A 25,118-nucleotide genomic window follows, 5' to 3' on the forward strand; every position below is an offset into this window, starting at 1 on the left:
TAAATCTTTCAACCTGAAAGTACCAAACTTTTTCCCTCATTTGTTTTTGGACGAAAACAATGCTGGCAAATTTTGAAAACTCAATCCTTAAAATTTTAATGGAAATGTTCTCAAATTTTGAAAATTAAATAGTAGTAAATAGAAATCGAAACCTACACAAAAATTCATTATTCATTTTTTTCTCACAAAAGTTATAACAAAACTGAATTTCAAAAATGTAGCTTTTAATTCGAGAATGTTGAAAATTTTATTTGGAAAACACCATTACGCGGTTTGACAGTCGAATCCAAATCATCACAATAATGATAGGGCTGCCCTCTAAATGTCGTTATATGAAGCTACTAATCGCCAATCCACCTCGAAAAGAGGAAGGTAGAACATTTAGGTATAATTTATGTGTTGCTACTCCATAATTCAGAGTTGGAGCTAAAATTGTTGGATTTTGGCAAGCATTGGTGGCCCGTAATAACGTTGTTTAGAAATTTACAATCAAAGTTTAAAATTACCTAGCCGTTGACAGATACCTTATTCTAATTTTTCACATACAAAAAAATGGGCCGTTTTCTTTCAAGAGATACAATTTTTTATCTTTCTTATCAGTTACATATATTTCCAAAAGAAAAAAAATCATTACAATCAAACGAGTACACATAAAATGTTGATCATAACATAGCCGCTTACATATTGAACCGTTACAAAATTTCGTTACATTCTTACAATCTATCAGATTTGAGTACAATTCTTCATTTATCGATTATCATTTAGTATAAATGTCATTTATTTTTCTCATCATCGGTATGAAAGTTTCATCCATAAATCTAGTGCACAGTTATTTCTAGAGCAACATTTGGGTTCAGACTTGAGCTACAAAACGGAGAACCAAACAAAACAAAATCCAATCATCTTTAAAATGATGTCGTTTTAATCTGTTTTGATACATTTTTAACATTGTTGCAAATCACAACTTTGTAAAATCATAATATTTCAAAATTAAAATTTAAAAAACCGAATGGTAATTCTATTTTCTAATTCTGTACTGTGAATACTTGATTCACATTTCTCAATTCTGATTCTGAATCCTTGATTTTGGCTATGAGTTGTTGTTTTGAATCGTTACTTTTATGTTTAATTATTTTACGAATAAAGAAAAATTTAAATTTTGATCTCTAATTTCCGAAGTTGAGCTGATTTTGAACCATGATCCTCTATTTTGAAGCCTGAATTTATTTGGGTTTCAGCTTTTGACTCTCATAACAAACACATGTTATTATTCTCTACACTTTTAAGCTCCTAAGTTGGTCAGCAATGTTTCTCAGAATAACTTAATTTTTTTACAACAGCGTTTTTGAAGTGCTTGTATTTCCTAAAATTTTTTCCACAATCAGTCATAACTATTTAAATAAATCTCATATAATTTTAAGCTCGATTGTTTACAGTATGTAGAGAAATGAAAAAAAAAATCTTGACGTGGTCATCGACAAGACTTCAAATTGAAATTCTATCGTTTATACTATTTTATACTTTTTCAAAATTATTCAGTTTTGAAATTTCCATACGAGTAAGGTTTTTTATACGTTTACAATATGTTTAATCTCAAACAACAATTTCAACTGTTATATGCTATGCAAGCACAAAATAATCTTTCATTAAAAACAAAAACAGCTTTGATAGTTGTAAACCGCATTGAAACAAGAAACCTATAAATGCCCTTCTATACAGCAACAAACCAGTATAAAACTTTCATTTTTTTTTATCTTGAGGGTCTTTATAAAGAGTTTCTTAAAAAAAATTTACTTATTTTCTTTAAGAAATTGAAATTGCTTAAATTAAACAAACATTGGCAAATTTAAAACCAATAAATGACCCGTAGCTAGAAAGAAGGCTATGAAAACACTCGTTAGTTTTAATGAAATAAAAATTGGCAGTCGAAAAAATTGTATAGTCTTTGCAGACAGAAGTATTATTGATGTATCAACGAGTACTGTCTATGAATAAGTAAACTGAATTTGAATTAATTTAAGAGTTTCAAGCACCATCGACGTAAGGAAGTATCCGATAAGTATAATATCTTTGAAATCAACTTCGAGTAAAATTATTTGAGCAAAACGTTCCAATGTAGAGTGTCAGTTGGATTTGACCTCAGGCCCAAAATACGTCCGATTACCGTACGTGGCCGATTTAATAGCGCCCGATTATCGAGCATGTATACTAGTAGTACCATATATAGCGCTTCAAAACCTCTTGTAAATGGCCTTTTTTTTAACTACAAACGTTTTAAAAGTGCATTTCTGAAACTTCAAACTGATTGCCAGCAGAGCCTTATAGCGCACCTAGAGAATCTTATAAAACTTGAATTGTTGCTTGGATAAGACACTGGGCAGGCATATTAAAAATAAAATCCCTTAAAAAATCACCTTCTCGTTAATTTGACACATTTGAAAACCTTCAAGGATTCAAACAACTATTAAGTAGAACAGATAAATTACTGAAGCATTTGTGCCTCCAAATATACCTGTCTAAGAGATGGAAGACATAACAGACTGGAAACTTCGGAGAAAGCCTGCTGTTCCACAAACACATGATCCAAGTCTAAACAGTTTCCACTTCTAGTTCTACAACAAATCAATAACCATTCTATGTTCATTGCGATAACAAATCTAGCCACACCATCGCATCCGAAACGTAACCTAACCCGAACTCAAATGTTGCTCCATTTTCCGCACATGAATCATCGTAATAGTAGGTATTTTCAATATAATAATCACTTGTTTTGCATTCCCCTCGCGATTCGCAGGACCCAAACCGTGTCGTGTCGTTGTTTACTTTTCAGCAGTCCCACTCCACCAGTTTACGCGCGCGATTTCTCGTAAAATAAACCTCATCCACTTCATGGAATCCAATCTTATCGAACATCGTCTGTGACGCCATGTTGGAACTCAAAATCGTAGCATAACAATTACGGCCTATCTTGGCCAGCTCTTGGGCGATTGCCTTCGCAATGATAGTCCCGTAGCCCTTGCGGTGATGTTTTTTGGTCACTTCTAGCGGCCCGATGGCTCCGGTTGGCCAAACGAAGCACCAAGCCACCGGTTCACCGTTTTCGTCGAATAAACCCACTGATGGATTCCATGCGGCGATCCGTTTCATGTAGAATTCCGATCCCTGACAGCGATGGGACCACAACTCGTTAGCCATCGGGGCATGCTCCACCTTCATCCGATCCATATACATACCCTGCGGGATGGCAAATTCGAATTTGGCCGCCTCCTCACCGGCCAGCCGATACACTTTACTGACCCTTTGCCATGCCAGCTCAATTTGCAACGCCCTGAAGACCTCTTCCAAGGCCGGTCGATGACACTGGCGAATGCTACACATCTTATAACTGTAGTCCCAATCGATCAAGAAGAGAGCACGTTTCAGCGAGTCGTTGTTCGCCTCCAAAGTGTACACGAACATTTGGTAACGATCCTAAGAGATTAAGAGAGGGAACAAAGCACTTTCATTATATTCCAGCCTAATCACAAAGTACAGCCGACTACACATCATGTTCATCATGTTTTGCTCCAGCCATCCAGTAATCACAACTTCCGCCCGCAGATTGACTGGAGCAACGCGAAAGCTATAATGAAAAAAAAAATCGATCATCTTACCACAATAAGGTAGGTCCCATTATCTCGCCAATCCCCATTCAGGCTGAGGATCTGCAAATTTTTTATCTCCGGATCAATGGCAAACCAATCGATGTAGTTCTGGATGGTGTAGTACGCGATCTCGTGACTGGGCCATTCAACCACAAACAGATCCCGGAGTTCGTGCCACTCTGACGCAGGAATTTGCACAAGTTTATCTTTCGTTAACATTCCACACTCAGTCCGGTGGGCTTTTCTGTTTTTCTGTAGGCTGCCGCCGGGACTTTTCTTCTCTTTTGATGAATAAAAACCTCCTCAACAATCAACGACCACAACAGAACCGATGCCGCCCGATCACGCGCAAAGTCCGACCTCAACTGACGATAAACTGGATGAAACGGGCTCATCTAAACTGGATATCCCGTGGCATCCGACATTTTTTTCTTTCTTCCTGCTTCTCTTACTACCACACACGGAGAGCCGAAAAATTAACAAAATAAAAGCAGAAAAATCGATCCACCCAAGCCAGTCAGCCAGCAATATCCCAGCAGGCCGGCCGGCCGCTGTTTTGTCGTTGTGACGATGGGAAAACGTGTCAAACAGAAAGCAACGACCAAGTCCGTTAGAAACTCTCTAGCCAGACCAAACACAGCAGAAGATTTCTTGAAGCGAGCAAGAGAAACCGCCATCCAGAGAGAAGGAGAAAGAGCGAAAGAATCCCAAAAGAGAGAAGAATTCACATTGCACTGCTGCCACGTTTGTTAGATTTTGTATGCATTCATTAAGTGCTTATTTGAAACGGCGGCGACGGTGGTGGCGGGCAAGCAAAGTCCAATTCCTTTACGATGCCACCAACTACCGAACAAGGATAACGTGTGCAACTCAAGCCATTCAAGCAAAATCGATATCTGGGAGTTGGTCGAAGAGAGGGAATAGGATAGCTCATAAAGATTACCTGAGAATAGAGAACGGGAAGAAAGGAGTGTGTCAATATCTGATGTCTTGTAATAAATGCTGGCGGTTGGAATGCATCGAACAGTTCCCAATAATTATGCACAATAAATTGTGTGAAGTTTTTGTGGAGTTTGTTTTCTTCTCAGGTCAATAAAATATAATCGAATACATGAATGGAGAATCTAGTTAGGTAGAGCTTTCGTTCTAGCAAAAACCAAGCCCAGCTCGTTGACATGCCCTGATTCCAAGCATGTGACATTTCCCTCCCAAATTTTACAAACGTCATCTCTGACGTTTTATGTAGGGGAAAGGTTTCCTAAATGGGCCTATCGGGTTAAATGACCCTACGGCTGTTTGATGAAATGGCTGACTAGACAGCTTATCTTACCAATGCATTTTGAGGGTGATATGCTTAGAACATAAGGCAAGAAAGAATTTTATGAATTTACAAACTCAAAAAAAATTAAAAAATCATACAAGGTTTTGATACATTTTGATGTAATATTTCGACTTTTAAAAAATATACGTACAGAAGCTTAAAACAAAAAATACGATGGTTTTTGTTTCATACTCAAATGAACTAAAGAAATTAAGCATATTTCAGCTTTTGTGGAGGTTTAATAATGATTATATAGTGGAATAACAGAGTGTTTTTATATACCTCCATCACGTTTGTAAAATGCCTCCATCCTAAAATAACAGGTTAAATAGAATAAATAAATGATTTTTATCATTGAACCTTCAAATGTAAGCTCTGAATAACATCTTAAGAGAGAATTGAAGATCCAAAAACAGATTTGATAAAGTTTTTCTCATGGATGAACTGTCTTCATAGTATGGCAACCCTAACTTTTGTTTTATTCCATAAAATTATAATATACAAAGATTTTTATAAAACTTCAGCTTTGTCATACGCAAATTATTACTTTCTAGCAGTTTCAATAAAATTATACGGAAATATTGCCCACAAAACAGAAATTTTGTTCAAAACATAAATAGGCGCACTTAGCCCGCACGGTTTGAGGTTCGGCATTTTAGACAACACTTATAATAAAATCGTTTTCTTGGAAACAGAAGAAATTTTTAACATAAAAATTACTCCAATGTATAGAAAACAGATGCCTGCACACGTGTGTATAGTTTTTGTAAATATATTCGATGTGATATTTGATTAAATCAGTGTTCTGCCTAATGGGCGCATATAGCCCGCTCCTCCCCTAGACATCTATACCAAGCATGGTGTGTATTGTAGCTCGTTTTTGAACATCGATTTCTCAGGCAGTGTGAACACCAGAACAGAAAACGACCTACCTAGCTTCATATGTTTAATGTGCAATATGTTGACTACCGCAATGGGAATAGACTTAATTATGAAAATCTTTTAAAAGCATCGAAAGGGTGTCTATTTCAGAGCTTGACTTTTTATCACAATATGTAACTTGTTATTTTTGGAAATCTTAATGGAAATTGTAAGAGTTAACCAAATGTCTATGAAAGAAGAAGTAAAATGCGAAGTAATCTGAAAAATCAACACGTAAGGTTATGTTTAACTGGCAAAATATTTTGCAATAAGCAATAAATTAAAGCAAAAATATGGTTCTTGACAGTCGTCGTAAAGGACAACCCGTCTAATGAGCATTGTGTACATGTTACACTTCCAGAAGGGGGCTAAGTCTTCTCGACTGCAGTTGCTTGTGGAGTCCATAGCACGACTTCTGCTGATCATTCGCCGCCGGATCTCACGGCTGGTGACATTGTCTGCGGTCACCTGTGAGCCGAGATAGACAAAGTCTTCGACTATCTCCAGCTCGTTGCCATCGATCGTGACCTTGTTAGTACAGGACGAGCGGGCTCGATTGGTCTCAGATCCGCTGACCAGCATATACTTCTTGGATGTATTAATGATTTACCCAACCCTTCCTGCTCCGCGTTTCAGTTTGCGGTAGAACAACACCTTCAAGCGCCACGTTGAGCATCATGCAGAATAGACCACTGCCTTGTCGAAGCCCCCTGCGTGATTCAAATGAACTCGACAATTCATCCAAAATCCGCACACAGTATCGCGATCCATCCATCGTCGCTTTGATCTGTAAGGTCTTATTTCAGGAATAGCCGTTCTTGTCCATAATTGTCCATAGCTCGTCACGGTCGATCGCGTCGTATGCGGCTTTGAAGTCGATGAATAGATGGTGCGTAGTTACTTGGTGTTCACGGTTTTTTAGGGGATTTGCCGCAATGTGAAGATCTAGTCCGTCGTAGACCGTCCCTCCATGAAGCCGTCCTGATGACTTCCCACGAATCTCTTGGCGTTTGGCGTTAGGCGGCGGATTTAGGATTTGGGATAGAACTTTGTCGGCGGCATTGAGGACAGCAATCGCTCGGTAGTTATCACAGTCAAATTACCCCTCCCAGATCCGGACTTCGTGTCCCAGATTCGGACCATCAACCGGTATAGGCACTCGGCCAACATGTCCGGGCTCATTTTGATAAGTTCAGCTGCAATGCCAACCTTCCTAGCCGACTAGTTGCTATTCAACTGGTTACCCAAGCAACCAAAAGTGTCATATCTACTTAAACTCGTTCCTCCATAGTTCGAATTTCGCTGAACAAAGGTTTCAAAGGGAATTGGTACCAAATTTTCTCGAATGTGAGCATGAAAGTTACAAAAGGTTCCTCAAATAGCCTTCTATGGACTTGAAGTTCCAAAAAGTTCCTCAAATAGCCTTTTTTGTGACATGTCAACCGCACCCACACAGTATTAAAGTTACAAATTAGGTCTCAAATAGCCTTCTGTGAACTTCAAGTTCCAAGAAGATTCTCAATTACCCTGTTTTGTGACATGTCAATTGCATCCACACATTATAAAAGTTACAAATTAGGTCTCAAATAGCCTTCTGTGAACTTCAAGTTCCAAGAAGTTCCTCAAATAGCCTTTTCTGTGACATGTCAATCGCATCATTCAGAATAAAAGTTACAAATTGGATCTCAAATAGCCTTCTATGGACTCGAAGTACCAGAAAGTTCCTCAAATAGCCTATTGTGAGACATGTCCGCCATTTCATGAATATGAAATGTGAACGAACATCACAAAAGGGCATATAATAAAAAATCATTTTTTGGAGCTTGGAAATTGTTGAAATGTTTAATTTATTTTGAAACTCTAACTCAGAACAACTTAAAGCTAACCCGCAAATGATTGTTTTTGAAAAGAGTAAATACTTTGACTTTATAAAATTTCGTCCAACTGTATTTACTTACCACGTATTTATCACACATTGAAAGTCAGTTGAAGCAATTCATTGATTAAATATCAAGATAAAATCAAGAATTTATATAATTTTATGCTTAACAGTTATAAACATGGAATTTCATTTTTTTTAAACCGATATTATTTTAACGAATGATTTATTTATACGCCGTTTCGTAATGTTTCTTAGTAATAATCAACATGCGTCTTTGCTGTTGGCCGCTGGTTGCCCTTGCGGGTATTCTAGGAAGCTTATAACCACTTCGAATTATAGCTGCCGGTAAGGCAACATCTAGGCGTGGCGTCGTGGCAGCGTGTTCGGCTATCATCTCGGAGGATGGGGTTCAAATCTGGTACCAGGACTAATTTTTTCTAAGTATGATGACTAAGTATGATAAATTGAGGGAGGGGATGGGAGGAATAAAGATGGATACCGAGAAACCGGCAGCACAACTTGGCCTGGTGATGACCAAAATAAGAGAGGAGAGGAGAATTATTTTTTTTGTTTTTGTTGATTAAACGTTCACTTGTGGGCTGAATAGAATGCCGTTCAAATCTCTATTGGAACTTCAAAGTTTCAATAAGAACTTAAATTTTGGGCTGAATAAAAGGAACTTCAGCACAATGATTATGCTGATTAAGCTGTGTTCGACCTTTTTAACGAGACTTTTGGTTGCTTGGGTAGTGGCTTCCTTAACTTCACTCATCGTTTTGAGTGGCTCCACAGGCGAAAGGAAGTGTGATGTGGCGCTTGTATCAGAACCATACACAATTCCGTCTGAAAACGGTAATTGGACAGTGGATAGGTCTGGCTTAGCTGCTATCTACGCCACGGAACGTTTTTACTATCCAGGAGATAGTGGCAGATTCTCGGGATGGATTCGTGATTGCTAAAATAAACGGCATCTTTTTCTACAGCTGCTACGCTCCACCAAAATGGACGATCGGGGAGTTCAATACAATGTTGGTGACTCACTCACGAACTGACAGGAAGGGCCCCTGTATTGGTAGGAGGAGACTTCAACGCTTAGGCGGTTACTGGGGTAGTAGGTGCAATAACCCTAGGGGACACAGTCTGCTTGAGTCCTTCGCGAGACTGGAAGTTGAGCTGTGCAACACTGGAACTATCAGCACCTATCTCAAGCATGGAATACCAGACAGAACGTCAGTGATAGTGTAACCTACGGTTAAGTCACTACCCAGCACTGTTAAGACTCCCCCAATTCTTGCCTCAGGGTCGGCTTTTCGAATTCAAAGAACTACAAGGAAACGCTAAATGATTAACTTTCGAGCTTTGCTCGCCCACTTTATTCCCCTTCTTCAATGGTACAAAAGGCACTTGTCGATTGATCCGCAACACAATATAAAGCATGGATCACTACAAATCTGGACGCATTAAAACGGGTCTATCTCGGAGCTTTGTATACGAAATAAAAATGTTTTGTACTTGAAATGTAGGGTTTTTTTTGCACTTTAAAGGAAAAATAATAAAAAAATTATTCCGATGTTGTTTTGATGAATTTTCAAACTTTTGGTTGAGTATCACTCATTATAGTTTGAACACCCTATTCGCTGACCTCAGCGGCCATTTTGTTCCACAATCTCTTCATCTCTGTTGCTTCCCGAGTCGTCCTACCATTCTTCTTCATTTTCTGCTTGACAATTGCCCAAAATTTTTCGATAGGGCGGAATTGAGGGCAGTTGGGTGGGTTGATGTCCTTTTCGACAAAATCCACCCGTTGGCCCAATACCACTGTAGAACCTCCTAGCTGTAGTGGCAGCTTGCCAAATCTGGCGAAAACTTAACTAGTCCTTTGGGAGATCTAATGTACGAAAAAAAAAGTTTTTCAGGCATTCCTCCTTGTAAATTTTGGAGTCCATGGTCTTGTTTTTCACAAAAACCGGAATTTTTCGTCCGCAGCTGCAAATACCTTGCCAGATCAAACACTTTCTTGCACACTTATCAGCAAAAACGAATTTGAAGTTGCCGGGGACATCACCATGACCAGTGCAGTGCACCACTGCAGTGGCTTTACATAATTTTTGGCCAGAAAGCTGCCCAAAATCCATCTTCACGTACGTTTCGTCATCCATGAGGATGCATCCGTCGAACTTCGTTGGAATCTTCTTGTATAACTTGCGGGCACGTCCTTTGACTACTAAATTCTGCTTCAATGTCCGGTGTGGTTGCTTACTGGTCCGATAGGATCGTATTCCTTCGCGTAGACGAATTCTGCTGACGGTGCACCGGTCGACGATAAATTTCTTGGCAATGTCATAGTCCGACTACCCTGTGTTTTCCTTGATCGTTCTCAACACCTTCAAATGCAGTTTCTGATTCTTAGGTCCACTATAACGCTTGGTATGAACCTGCCGATCTATAGTACGCATCTCACGGAAACGTTTGAGAACGCTACACACGGTTGATTTGACAATTTTTAACGATTTCGCGATTTTTGAACCCGACCACGTCGGGTTTTTGACGTGGGTGTTCAAAATTTATTTTCATCTCGCGGCTTCCATCACGTGTAACTTTTTTGAAACAAAAAGAATCGTAATAAAATTTTCAGCACTGGTAGAAGAAACATTCCTCTACAAAGTGCTGCCAAAACATTCCAGATCCGACAACTAGGAGCACTATGGTAAAATAAATAGTGCGTCCAGATTTGTAGTGATCCATGCTTTATATAATGGCACAATCTTTCCTACCTCACACGTCTGCTCTCGGGCGTCTCCCCTTGTGTGCATCTCCTCCTCGTTCGGAACCGGAGATATTACGACCTCCTGTTTGCGCGGCGAAACTACCGAATTGCTTGGGTGGGTTCGGTTAGCCAGAAGTAGTTTGCGGCCTGGGGTCGCAATTCTGTGTCTTCGGCACTAGGTGAGTTTCAGCGGAGTCACACGGCGCTGATGGGTGGTATGCGGCACGTCGATAACTTCGGGGTGTTAAGTCACGACGCCCTCAATCAGGAGTCAGCGGGCCGTCCACGTTCTGGATGGGCGCTGCGATCGGCGTTCAGGTGAGCTGCCTCGGGAACCGATACCGGAACTAAAGAGTAAATTACGGGTTCCTGGTAGATCCCTTCCACAAACAAACGAGCTTGTTGTTCTCTGTCCCGTAGTTGACCGTAGTTTACGTCGGGTTTCTTTCACGGGTTAGGCACTATTTTTACAATGCGGAACGAATCGTACTCTTACGATTTGGCTTGCCGTAATACGCGCTCAGAGATACAACTTAATAATCACCAATTTGTTTAAGGTCGATGACGTTCCGTACCCAGCCTTTAACCCTTATTGCCCCTCTATCCCTTTCTCCGGCTTCCCCTCAGCAACTCAGGCTCCATGCTCTGCTGGCGTATTCAACCCTGACTCCTCATGCGTGACAGGTGCTGCCATCTGGTGTTGTGTGCCAATATCGTTGTGCGCGTTGTGTTGATTGGCTGCGTTCGAGGCATTTTAGGGTTTAAAGGCAGGTCTGCTCCACTCTACACTTAATCACCAGCACTTCCTCGACATTTACATTTACGCGACGAATCTTGGTTGGAAACTTTCCCATGGCTACAATAGATATCACCTTTGCGAGCCCATCATTTAAAACTGACATGAATTGCAGAGTGTGTGACTATTATATGCACAGCGACCATCAGGCGCTACGTTACAGCGTAGGAAGTGGAAATCCGGTGGCAGTAAGATAACTGCCTGTCCATGAGCGGAGATGGAAGACCAAAGGTTTCGATAAGGAAGTGTGCACCGAAGCTGGAAGCATCGCAGGTCCATAAAGCTGACGAAAGTGATGGTAGCGGAGTGCGAAATGACCATGCCCAGCTGAAAGAATACACCGAAGTGGTGGCGACGACCAGCTTACTGGTGGACCTCAGAAATAGCTGAGCTTCGTACTAGCTGTCTAAAAGCCAGGCGATGAGCTCAACAGACGAGAAACGAAGCCGATAGTGAAACCAGAGGTGCCGTTTGCCGAGCAGCCAGGGTGGCACTTAAACGAGCTATTAAAACAACTACTGCTACACAGCGTTATGCTAGAGCGTAGATGATAACCCATGGGGCCAAGCCTATAAAGTTTCACTGGCGAGATTCGGTGGCCCAAGGTCGCCGACGAGGTCACACTTTTGATAAGCTACTGGAGGGGATATCTAATATTTGACAGACTTATTATCAACACAGAATGCGAAAGTGGACGGTTTTCGGAAAGGGAGATCAACGGTGGACGCAATCCAAATGATGACAGAGTACGCGAAGCGCGCATATAAAAAGAAACAGACAGGTGTTCGTCACTGCGCCATCGTGACAATCGACGTTAAGAATGCCTTCAACAATGCCAGCTGGGAAGCGATTGCCAAAGCGCTTCACAGGATGCGTTTTCCCAATATCCTCTGCCGGATAATAGGAAGTTTCTTCGAAAATCGAGTCCTGACGTACGAAACCGAAACTATGTTACAATCTACTGCCCTAACAGCGGGTGTTCCACAGGGTTCCATACTCGGACCTGTGCCTTGGAATGCCATAGTAATGGGGTGTTAACTCTGAAACTACCAGCAGGCGTGCAGATAGTCGGATTTGCTAACAATATCGTGCTCATGATCACCGGCGAAACAATCGAGGAGGTAGAAAACCAACCAACGGTGTTCGTAGAAAGGGTTGGCATCTGGATGGAGGGAGTTAAGCTTCAGATAGCTCACCATAAAACCGAAGAGAGATCGAAGCAATCAGTTGTTGAAAAGTGACGTGTTTTCATCAAGCTGCTGCAAACGCCACGAAAAATTTCTAAAGGTACGAGAATAAGGGGATTATGGAACCTGCGGAAAACAGTTAGTTTGAAAAAGGGGACTCGCTGATTAACGATCTTGGAAAAATATCCGAATTGCACCAAAACGAAGATAAGTATCTTGGAAAACATTTTTTACTATCTTTCTATTACTTTGCCGTTCTCCGGGCAGTTAGAGTCAGCGTTTACATTTTTTTATGTGTAATTTGTACTATAGTGGGTTTTATTCAATCCATATAAAAAGCTTGTGTAGATTGTGTTGCTTATGATAAAATTTGAGACCTTTTATTGTTGCCGGGACTGAGTGGCCCAAAGTTTGGCTAAGTTTTTAATGTGGATTAGAAAGTAAAACGAGAATTCATTTTTCACTGTTAGCAGATACCTTTGACCCGGACAAATAATATGATGTTTTCTGTTTCATAAGTTTAACTCATCATAATGTTCTTAAATCTGTACCAAAACGTTGTGTTACAGATTTCTAGTTATACAAATATACCCAACGCATTTTTGTTACAGAGAAATGTTATGATTCATTATGAGGATAAGATAAGCATTAATGAGAAGAAAACCAATTTTACAACGCATTGCACTAGGAAGTGGTTTATTATATCTTGAAATGATTCTTCCTCAAATAAATTCAATGCACTGGCAAAATGAGAGACACATTAAAGACACAAATAGCTAGCTTAAGGCCCAAGATGTAATCGAGAATTTCCAGAATATTGAGGTTATGAAAAAACGGTTTACTTTAGGTGGGTAAAGATAGAAAATGGAAGCTGTGATTTTTATGTTTACGATCAATTTCGTTTTGAGAATCATATAATCATGTCGGAAGCATAAATGTGTGAAAAAATATCCAAAACTTATTTGCAATAAATCCATCTTACATCTTACGGACAAAACTGACATTTTTTATCATGTTTGTTTTATGTGAGAAACAAAGTGAAACTCAGAAATGAATTTGCTTTATCGATGTAGCAGATTGAACAAAACATGAATGTGATGGGCCCTTTTTATCTAATGAACTTTGTTTTTCAAACTTATGGATATTATTTTAGGAAATTCAAAAATCTCTGTACCTCTGGTTCGGTTGATTTGTCGTGAAAATGGATACATTTGCAGAAAAATATTTGAATTATAAGATCACAACACAGTCAAAGTGTCTCCATGATCAAATCCTTCAATCCCCTACTCCCAATAAAATTTTGTTTGCTGGGATGCAGAGGTAACCTCGGTCCTAAAGCATGAATTTATTTTCTATCATCCCTCTCTCTTATTTTCCTCTCTATCCATTGACTACTAGGACGTGGCCGGCGCCGTTATTGATGTTTAAAGAGAGAGCATCAGTTTTGTTCATTGTGAATGTGCTGTCAATCCCAGACACCATTCTTTTGACCTCTGGACAAAATTGATGGCCTCGGTCAATCACGGAGTAGCAACCATTGGCGATGCGGAATTCGTTCTGCTGAGCCACGCCTGCGATCATGGGATTTGAAATGCATTGGTTTAAATGATGATTTCACTCAAGGAATTTATTTGATTAGTTGAGTAAGCATTTCAGATTCAATGATTTAGGGTGGATGTGAGTAGTCAATCAAGCTAAGCTAAGCTAAGATAGCTCACCATAAAACCGAAGTTCCGCTCGTGAGCCAAAAAAAGAGTTGTGCCGCACAAGGAGATTACCGTTGAAGGGCACACGACAGTTTCGAAACAGCAGCTGAAATACCTTGGAGTAATGGTCGACAATCGCTTAAGTTTTGGTGCGCATGTCAAATACTGTTGTTAAAATGCATCAAAAGTCATAGATTCATTGGCCTAGATTATGCCAAACGGCCATGGTCTAAAGAGTAGCAATAGACGTCTTCTTGCGAGCGTAGCACAGTCGAAGGAGCGGCCTGGAAATCCGCGATAGAAATAGAGCGCAACAGATCCAAATTACAGGACACACATCGGCTGATAGGCATGCGAGTTTTCTGTGCAAACAGGATCATATCAGCAGAAGCAGCTTTTGTCATCGCGGGCACGATTCCCATCGACATAACTCTGGCTAAGGATATAGAGTGTTACAAAGCAAGAGCTGTTAGAGGAGTGCGTAAAATTCAACGAGCAGCGTCAATGCTCAAGTGGCAGGAGCAATGGGACGCATCGAACAACGCAAGATGGACGCATAGGCTAATCCTACGACTTTCAAACTGTGTAAATCGGAAGTATGGAGAGGTCAACTTCTACCTGACGCAGTTCCTTTAGGGTCATGGGTGCTTTAAGCAATACCTTCATCGGTTTAAGCTTATCATGTCCCCTTATTGCCCGGAATGCGTAGATACGGAGGAATCGGCAGAACATGCTGTCTTTGTCGTGAAATGTGTCACATGGTGGTTAGAAATCCTGCGGGAGAGGATGCTGTGACGGACGTGAGTTACTTTGAAAGCGTTACCTAACCGGCACACGTCTCGGAGTCTTCCGTACCAGACTAAAATTGGCGATAAGGAAAAAGTAGAAAGATGATAAAGGAGAAAGGCTAAAATTCAGAAAGAGGAAAAGGGTAAGATGTATAAGTGCATGAGCACAGCCTACCCCTTGATGCAGTATCATAGGGTGAAACCAAGGGGCACATCTGGCACACGAAGCCCAAGGTAGTTTTAGTGAGATGAACCCACACACGGCAGCAAACTCTCGGCTGTTATGGTTTGAAGTCAAATTTCTAAGCTAAGGCCTCTCGATAAGATAGTGTTCGTAAAGAACTGTCAATATATCCTATCAGTCGCCACGATACACTGCATAGTCAGGGGCAAAGATCTGACTCGATAAGGTACGGTCGTTTAGCCAAGATTCCGTGAACGCGACAACGTCGTTGCAGGAGCACCAGCTGGCAGATAGTCTGCTAGACAGAAGTTTATCTCAAATAACGTTTGGGTTTGGTCGAGAATGTTGAGCTCAAATTCGGACTTTTTTCAACCACATTATACAGGTCAGCCTAGATTTTTCAATTCACTGAATATCCGAGCAAACCCGGATTAAACAGAGTACATGAAACGGAATGCTTACTTTAAGTTATACATCTCGAGCCTGGTCTGGTACAGTGTTCAATAAACTTGTTCGAAATTCACCGGATATTCGGAAGATAAAGGGCTGTATTAAGTTCGTTCAAAAAGATGCCATTTCCCATATTTATTCTGTAAAGTGGAGGTTGCTTAGTCGTCTATTCCAAATGTTTCACGGTCGTGCGAACATATTACTGGGTGTATATTCTATCGTCAAAAAAAATGATATCTTCAACCGACAGAGCAGCCTTAAAATATTCTTATTTTAAGTTTTCCGTGCCTCCAGCACTGAGGCTTCATAATCAGAGCATGTGACGTACCTATTTACAATCTGAGAGCGCACGGATCGATGGTTTTCTCCAGAGCACGAGGAACATTGAGAGTCAGGAAAGGGTCAGGATGTTTAGCCGTTACGAAAATAGAAACTGAACAAAATATAACTTCATGGTTTCTTCCTGTTGCGCGGGTTTGATTTTTGCGCTGGTGGCGATTTCCCTGCCACATTCCAAGAACTATCGGCACCGATATCGATGCTGTCACATTCAAATACCGGTCAATCGTTTGTGGATAGTTATTTATTTATTTTGGAATTCGCTAGTCGAAATGGTTAACAACGCCCTTTCCAGCTCATTTTTTATCAATTTATAATATTGATCGAACTGAATATGTTTACATTTTTTTGCTACAAAAATTTCACCCTTACAGTTTACATTTTAATCAAATTAGGTAGATAATATGTTTGGTTCAAAACCCATAATTGATCACTGGAAATGATAGGGTTCACCTACAAACTATCATGCTAATCTTAATCCAACAAAGTTGTTTCCATCCGATAGAAATGCTTAATTCAGATAGAGGAAAGTATTTCCAAAATAAACAAAAATATGAACGGACGAATACTGCGTATTATATTTTATTTACAATCTTTAGGCAAAATGCATGTTAACGTAAAGGAAAGAGTTGGATGGCGATTTCTCGTGAGAAAATTAAACAAAAACGTCTGATATCAATATCGGGAACATTGACCAAGGTCACCCGAAACCGTTTTCGTAAAAGTACTTCCTTGAATCGAACAATTAATATTACTATGTCTTCTCGGGAACCAGTTTAGCGGGAACGAAAGCAGCTACCTTCCTACTCTTCTTTCTGGTTGTCACGTGTTTTGGTGTTTTTTTCCTCTCTCTCTCTTGGGTTGGGACTGAATCCTAAGCGTTCCAAAAATTTGGCGCTAATTAATTATGGGGGGCACGATTTCCAATTTGAGATTGCTTGGCGGTGTCCAACAGAAGGGCAGTTTAGAAAAAAAAAACATCTCATAAAGATTGTAACATTAGATAGGGGTTCCCCGGGTTTGAATTTGAGAAATTCTTTTCCGTGATAGGAATAAACAAATCGTTCAAAAGTACCGAAATTGAATAAAGTTGTATTTTAGGTACTCAGACGTGTTTTGATTTTTGTTTTTATTTAGTACTCTCAAGGAATTCGATTTAAATTGAAAATTTGTCCAAAAAATAAGTCATGATGGAATCCAACATAACTTTGATGTGGGAGTTTATTTTGACAAAAATGCCTTCTTGAGGTCGATTTCAAATATTAAGTTATGGTCATTGAGGAAACTCGCGGCAAAACAAGTGATAGTGTGTATTTGAAATTGTTTTTAAAATATCGAAGATTTTATTTAGAGATGTACCGAATAGTGGTATTCGGCGAACGGCCGAATACCGAATAGTGACCTTTTCAACTATTCGGCCAAACGAATACTAGGCCGAATATTCGGTCGAATATTCTGTTGAATTTTCAATACAAAACAACACAATGTATTCATTTTTCTTCTATTTCTGCCATCTAAATGCCCCTCATGTTTTTAAGTCTATTGTTTCCAACCAGATGTATAATTCATCAGATATATTTTAAGTAGAGATCTCTTTGATATTCAAAATGTCACCATTAGCTTGAAGGACATCTGATGACTTGTCGCTTCTAGGATGTTTATCAGAAATGAGGTTGGTTTCCAGTGAAATCTGGGGCAAAACATCCCAAAACAGGTGTCAAGCTATTTGAATTTGCTTTTTTCTATATCGAATTAGATGAATATCTTATTTTTACTAGATGCCTTAAAAATAGTTGCCAAAAAGAACGATGATCTTTAACCTTAAGCATACAATACTTTCTACGACACGTAGCCACACGGCTGGGTCGGGTCTGAACGATTCTTCGAAAAACTTGATATGAAAAAGGAAAATCAGGACAGAAACTAGGCATCATTCTCTAACATACAAAAGGAAGAGAAATAAAATTACTTGAATTTAAAAGTTTTCATCGAATCACAACAGCAGTGTTCAAATCATATCTAACGAATAAATTTACTCTAAACAATCGTTTTGCGACGCAAAATTTAAAAATTTTCAAAGAGACATTTGAGTGTTTTATTTGGTTTAGCAAAAAATCTGAACAAGCCCGGGTAAAATTCAGAAAGTTTAAAAAAATGTGTGTCGATCCCAGTCAGATTTAACTTTTCTCTAATTCTTTATTTGGTGTATGGACCAGCCTGGATACATCAAGAAGTATAATCGATAATTAAAGCTATCTACAGTGAGAAATACACGGGTACACCTTAAATGTTTTACTGACACCATACATTTTTGATTATTTTAAAGCTTTTTCAACATTACTTTTGGATATTTTATAAATTATCCAACATCATTTGAAAAATTTGACAAGTTTGTTTTTGTTTAATCTTAAAAAAATAGATATTCGGCCTATTCGGCCGAATACCTAGCTCAACTATTCGGTGAGCCGAATATTCGGCTTAACGGTTTTTTGGAGGTATTCGGCGCCGAATATTCGGCCGACCGAATATTCGGCACATCTCTAATTTTATTACTTCTACACTCACTATTCAGGTGGAATTATCGGTATTATTGAAGGTGGAATTATCGGTATAAGATTCTATGCCGGGCCGGCATTAACAAGCTTTCTCAAAACAATGTACCTTCGTTTGCTAAACTGATCAGATGGTGAACTGGGTAAGATATTGGACTGTCAAACCGAGATGAAATGTTGCAGTTAGTTCGATTCTCACTATTTTCATGTTTTTTTTTTTTTTTTTTTGATGAATCAACCAATAGGAGGAAAAATCCATAAATGTTTTCGGGTATCGCTTGAATATAGTGATCATGAATTATTTTGCATGGGAGCTCAAGTCTTTATGCCAGTAGTGCTTTTCCAATCGTATCATTTTCGGTACAGTATTCTTTTCATCGCATTTTCGGTACAGAGATTTGTTGAACAGGTATTGGATTTTTGCAACTCTTCTATGGGCTTCTATGGGTTATCCATTTAACAACTCAGAACATAAGTTTAGATTTCAACAGAACTTGAGCAGCAAATTATTGCTTCTTCATTTGACCGTAAGTATCGGCAAGCACGAAGCAATTAACAATGTGCGCTTTCGGCTAAAATCCCGAGTCGATGGGTGATGCTAGATGAATCTTTGACGTTTTGTTAATGGGAAAAAAATTTAAACCAAAAGATGAAATTGAAATCCATTTTAATACGACTTTTTCCAGGTACTATCGGCTTCTGAGAAATTTTGGGGACAAAACACTAGCGCCAAAATAATATTGACGAATTAGACTTTAACCATTAATTTGAAAATTTTAACAGCATGCTTTGGAGTTTTTGTTTACACCACAATCGATGGAACGTTCTGCTGCTTTGCGTTAACTTTCTTCAACGATTACGGTACTCCGACTCGGATAAACACCGTCAAAGTGCTAGTGTAAGTTTGAAATGGAATCTCAACTACACGATATTATTGAGAAAAAAAGACCACGTAAGCATTTTCGATTTGCGATGAGAGTGATTCAATTTTCAATAAAATCTTGCAGCAAAAACGTTCCCGACTTTAGCACTTCCCGGGAAAAGAACGATCTGGGCGTCCTGACGACCGATCTCAAGGTTGTTCAACTGGAACGTGAAGCAGCTATTCCTGTATTTCAGGGGTTTTCAGATCGTGCTCCGCGGAGCACTTGGTGCTCCGCGAAGCTTTTGAAAGTGCTCCGCGATGTACTCAACGAAAATCATAAACCAACTTTGAAAAACTTTGATATTTTTTTATAGTTTCATTTTTATCGAAACATGAGAAAAAAAATTCACAGGACATAGGTACGAACGAATAAATTTTGTTTACTTTGTTTTACTGGCGGCTGAATCCCTGCAGGGATGTTGGCAAAGAATGGTGGATTGTCGAAGTGCACTGCTTTGATCGAAAAACTTTGTGTTGCAGGACTAGTGTGCAAAACACTTAATGATTAGGCTGTTCTTGCGCCGTACTTGGCGAGCTACCCATTGGAAAAAATGGAGAAGCGCATACTATTGCTGAAAACTTAATCAAACCTTGTATTCCAGAAGTCGTCCGAATCATGGTTGATATTAAAATAGTGGAATTGGTAAATTCGATTCCCATGTCTGACAACACGGTTTCTCGGCGAATTTGTGACATGGCTGAATATGTTGGAAGCGTTAAAGAACTTCAAAATTCGACTTGCAGCTTGACGAATCCACAGATGTAGCAGGACTACCAATTCTGAAAATATTTGTTAGCTATCAAGATTCTGAATGTTTCGAAGGAGATTTGTTGCTTTGCAAACCGTTGCCAACTTCCACATCGGGGGCTGAAATTTTCAAGCTAGATAATTGATGATTATGTTACGGACAACAATATTCCATGGGAAAATTGCATTGATGGGACATTGCGAAGCTATAGTTGAAAATACTGCTGAACTCGTTGCCAAGATCAAAGAAAAGACCAAAAGTTTAGGTAGTAGTCATTACATCCTTCGTCGACATGTACTCACTATGAAGTAACAATTATCATCTTTGAAGGAAGTCTTGGACGAAAGCAAAAAAATAATCAACTTTATTTAGGCCCGACCGAAAAATTCAGGGTTATTCAAGGCGTTGAGCAAAGAGATGGTTAGCACAAAATTCCACGCTACTACTTCATACCGAAGATCGCTGGTTACCTCGTAGAAAAACGTTGTCTCGCCTGTTTGAAATAAGAATGACTTCAGTCTTTCAATGCAAGGTAAAGGAATAACAATCTTCGATTACAACGGCATAATCATGACTATCAACAGAAAAATCAAATTTTGGGCAGAATCACTCAAAAAGCGCAACCTGGACAGCTTTCCGAATTTAAGAAGCATTCAATCAGAAATAACCTTGAAGTTATCATCCGAAAATTTCCTAGAATTATGGCAATCACAACACTTTTCGTTGATAAATTTATTTTTGTATTCCTTGGTGTAAACTTAAACTAACAGGCCCACGTGTCTAATGAAGTCATTTACAATTACAATTACAATGTTTTGCCGCAGGATTTGTTGAACAGCTTCCAGCAAAATTCCTAGAAGAATATCATAAAATAATAAAATGATCGAAGACTTCAAATGCGTGGAACAGCCTATTTTTATGTCAAAGAAACCAGAATCATGAACATCGCAAGAATATGAATGCTTGATAGATATGATATCGGATTCAAAGCTTCAGAAAAAATTCGTATCCATAAAGTCGTTGGAGAAGTGCTTTTGTCAACTGAAAAATAAAATTTTAAATTTTGTCCGATAAAGCAATACTTATTTTTCTGCCGATTTCCATAACTTAGTTTGTGGATCTGGATTTTCCTAATATATATCACAACGAAGACAAAATACCGATCCCGAGTAAACGCGAAAACAGACATCAGGCTACAACTGACACAAATTCAACCAAACTTGTTACAGCTTGGAAAATCGAAGAAAGCGTATTTCCTCTATTGAAATCATAAATTTTTTATGGCACATATTTTGTTAATAAAAACAAGACTTTCCAAAGATTAGCCATTCCTTACTGATTTTATTGACTACGATGACAAGGCACATCTTATTTGAACGATAAATATTAACAAGCTTTCAAAACTCGGGTTTTTCATTCTTTTAAAAATGTAGGTGCTCCGCCAAAACTTTTGGTTTTAAAAAGTGCTCCGCCGAGCAAATGATCTGAAAACCCCTGCTGTATTTGATCAGACGGAACAAAACGGGGCAAAATCATACTGCGAGGCGAAAACTCCCTGCAGGACTTCAAGAACATGAACACTAAGTCCTTATTCTGGGACGATGGCAATGGTTTGAAGTGAATTCTAACCTTTAAAAGATTATTGGTTTTCGATCTTTTAATTTGTCAGCGGTTCTTTGCATTTTCCTTCATAGAGCTCTGAAAAAGAAGAAAGAGTAAATTTTTAGGTCTTCGTCTAGTATTTCCAAATTTTTTTGTGAAAAATTCTAAGCCGTAAATTTCGAGATAACAGCATTGTTGTTTTGTTCTCTTTGGCACGTATTTCTAGAACATTTGATATTTGACAGACATTATGATAAAAATGCACTTCAGAAATTACTGCTCTTATGTGAGAGCTGTTTGCACATGTTTAGTAAATAACCTGCTAACATTAAAATGTTACCCAATAATTATGAAAAATAACATAAAAAGCTTATTCCCTTTCTGTTATAGAAGTTATTAAAGTTTTCTTTTTGTAATTGTAAAAAAAGGACTTCGACGAAATTTTAAAGAAAATTAAAACTTAATTGAGTCTTTATTATTTTTAAAACCAAAGTCAAATCGTGTCGCAGTTTCCAACCAAATTGCTAAATGAGTTCAAATCTTCAATATCAAATACTCAAAGATTTCTTGAATGATGTCGGAAAAATTGAAATCTTTTCTATTCAGTATTCTAAAAATTGTCAAATTCAATTTTTCTTAAGCATAGTATCTCGTGAACAGGAATATCTCAAAAAGAACTGAATCCTTAAGTGAACGCAGGATAGTTATTGATTCCAACTCCGCATTAACTTTTCATATAGATTTATTAGATTATAAGTTGACACAGTCCATTTTTATCCAGCTTATGTCCAAACAACATTATTTTGCATATGGAAGAAGATTTGAAACTTTTGCATAAATACTTTTCCTCAAATATGTTGACATATTTTCTCAAACGTGTGCCTCCAAAGTTTGAATTGCACTGAACAAAGGTTCCAAAGAGAATTGGCACCGAATTTTCTCGAATGCGAGCATGAAAGTTACAAAATGATACTTAAATCGCCTTTTTTGTGACGTGTCAATCACATATACTTAAATAGTATAAAAGTTACAAATTGGTTCTTAACTGGCCTTCTATGGACTTCAAGTTTCAAAATGTTTCTCAAATAGCCTTTTTTTGATATGTTCGCCATTTTATAAGTGAAGGAACATTACAAAAGAGCATATGATTAATAAATAATTTTTTGTAGTCTAGAAATTGTTGAAATGAATTCTATATTATATTGAAATTTTAATCAACTTGAAGCTATAACTCGCAAAGGATTGTTTTTATAAAGAGGAAATTTTTCACTTAAGGAATTCCGTCCAACTTTATTTCCTTACCAAGAATTTTTCACACATTAAAAGCCAGTTGAAGCATTTCCCGAACTGAATATCCAGATAAACTCAAGCATCTGTATAATTTTGGGCTTAAAAGTTATGACATGAAATTCAATTTTTTTTAAACCGATATTATTTTAATGGATGTTTGATTTATATGCCGTTTCGTTGTTTTCTCGAGTAATTATTAATATTCGCCATCGCTGCCGGCCGCTGGCTGCCCTTGCAGGTTTTCTAGGAAAGCTTTTTTACCTCTTCGATCTAGGCGTGGCCTCGTGTTAGCGTGTTTGGCTATCATTCCGGAGAGTTGGAGGTTCAAATCTGGTATCAGGACTAATATTTTTTCATTAGGTTGTTTGATTGCTTGAGTAAGCAAATATAAAAAAAATGTAGTAGAAATCGCGTGTGTCGTCAGTTACAGAACAAAGTTTAAAAAAAAGCAATTAAGTAAGAAGAATAAGGGTGATGACCGAATAAAGATAAATTTCGAAAAACCGACCGCACTACATGGGCTGGTGGTGACCAAAGTAAGAGAGGAGAGAAGAGTTCTTTTTTTTTTTTGTTGATTAAACAACTAAATACTTGTGAGCTGAACATAAGGCCGTTAAAATCTGTAATGGAACTTCAAAGTTTCAAAGATTCAATAAGAACCTTAAATTTTGAACTGAATAAAACGAACTTCAGCACATTGATTATGCTCATCAAGCTGTGTTTGGCCCGTTTAACGAGACTTTTGGTTACTTGGGTTGTTGCATTCCCTCGTTAAATAATTTTCAAGTTCTCAGCATGATTAAATTTTGATCGCAATTTGTAATAATTTCTTTTTTGCTGCCAGACGTGCTGAGAACAGTATGCGTCCATTACCAAAGGATTCTTGATGGAGAGTCGCTAAAAAAAAAGATTTTAATTTTTTAATTTCCGTTGGTCATATCACCAAAACAAGAGCTGATAGACAAAATTTGTCAAATATTTTGAACTCAGGGCGATAACATCTCCCAATCTCAAAAATTAAAACGTAGGCATTAAAATGTCTGTTCTCCTGTGTTACCTTTAATGTTAAAACCAAACCAAAAAATCAATTTATTATAAAAAGCCCGTTAAACTTGTTCGAGTTGTGTCGTGTTTTTTTAATATGGGACCACTCCGTTTCTAAAATATAAGGGGTCTATCAATACTAGAAAATTGTCCTTTTGTTAGTCAGAAATTATTTCTAGTTCCTTTCTAGGAAAATCGCATGAATATTTTTCAACATGTGTCATATTTTATGATGATTTTGGCAGTTTTTGTTTTAAAGTAAGAAAATTAAATCATTGCAATAAACCATTTTGTCATGTGCAAATATTTAGGTTTAGGTACTTAATTTGCTTAACACTATTTGTACCGGAGGGGGTCAAATGACATTTTTTGAACTTCAAATGACTGTAACTCCTTTAAAAATTGTTTATTCGCAAATTTTTCTTCATGACTATTTTTATTTTCAAAATGCCCGAATTTTTTCATATAAATATTTTTTTTTAAGGTTGTAGGTTTCGAAATACGTATGTGGTATACCTATTTATACCGCCGGGGGTCATATGACCCCTAACACCCTTCCCGCTAAAACTCTCTTGTTTTTAACCGATTTTTACAAAGTTTATATTTTTGGAAAGCTTGTAACGTGACTCAAATATAGTTCTCAGACAATATTGAGCTACAAACATCAATTTTAAAGTTATTCGAAGTCTAAGAAAAAAAATCGAAAAAACATGCTTCGGGGAAAAGACTGTAAGTCTGTTAATAAGTGCTCAAAGAAAAATTCACTTAGTGCCTGAAAAAGCTGAAGTTAAAAGCTATATGTTGCATATATAGAAAAAAAAATCAAAATTTTTTATGATCATGGTCAAAAAAATGTAAAAAAGTGGTGTAAAAACTGTACTTTTTAATAAATCAACCGCCAAAGTAACAATAAATTTTTTTTTGAAAAGTGAATTGGAAAGTTGACGTAATTTGTGACATTTTGGCATCAA

General features: G+C 38.2%; 1 protein-coding gene and 1 pseudogene across 1 annotated transcript; one reads left to right on the forward strand and one right to left on the reverse strand.

Annotated features, from left to right (window-relative positions):
- Window positions 1-587: 587 nt before the first annotated feature.
- LOC129748220 (uncharacterized) lies at window positions 588-4,211 on the reverse strand. Its single transcript, XM_055742736.1, has 2 exons — window positions 3,654-4,211; window positions 588-3,471 (listed from the first exon to the last, which is right to left on the reverse strand). The coding sequence occupies exons 1-2, from the start codon at window positions 3,861-3,863 to the stop codon at window positions 2,827-2,829; spliced, it is 855 nt and encodes a 284-aa protein (XP_055598711.1). The 5' UTR covers window positions 3,864-4,211; the 3' UTR covers window positions 588-2,826.
- A 7,327-nt stretch (window positions 4,212-11,538) lies between these two features.
- On the forward strand, window positions 11,539-21,832 carry LOC129741993 (signal peptidase complex subunit 3-like; annotated as a pseudogene).
- Window positions 21,833-25,118: the final 3,286 nt, after the last annotated feature.

Source organism: Uranotaenia lowii, chromosome 2 (assembly GCF_029784155.1).
Source record: "Uranotaenia lowii strain MFRU-FL chromosome 2, ASM2978415v1, whole genome shotgun sequence".
Taxonomy (NCBI): Eukaryota; Metazoa; Arthropoda; class Insecta; order Diptera; family Culicidae; genus Uranotaenia; species Uranotaenia lowii.

Coding starts and splice junctions, on each gene's coding strand:
- LOC129748220 (XM_055742736.1), bottom strand. CDS start 3,863: ATGTTAACGAAAGATAAACTTGTGCAAATTCCTGCGTCAGAGTGGCAC. Junction 3,472..3,653: donor ATGGGACCTACCTTATTGTG/GTAAGATGATCG, acceptor TTAATCTCTTAG/GATCGTTACCAAATGTTCGT.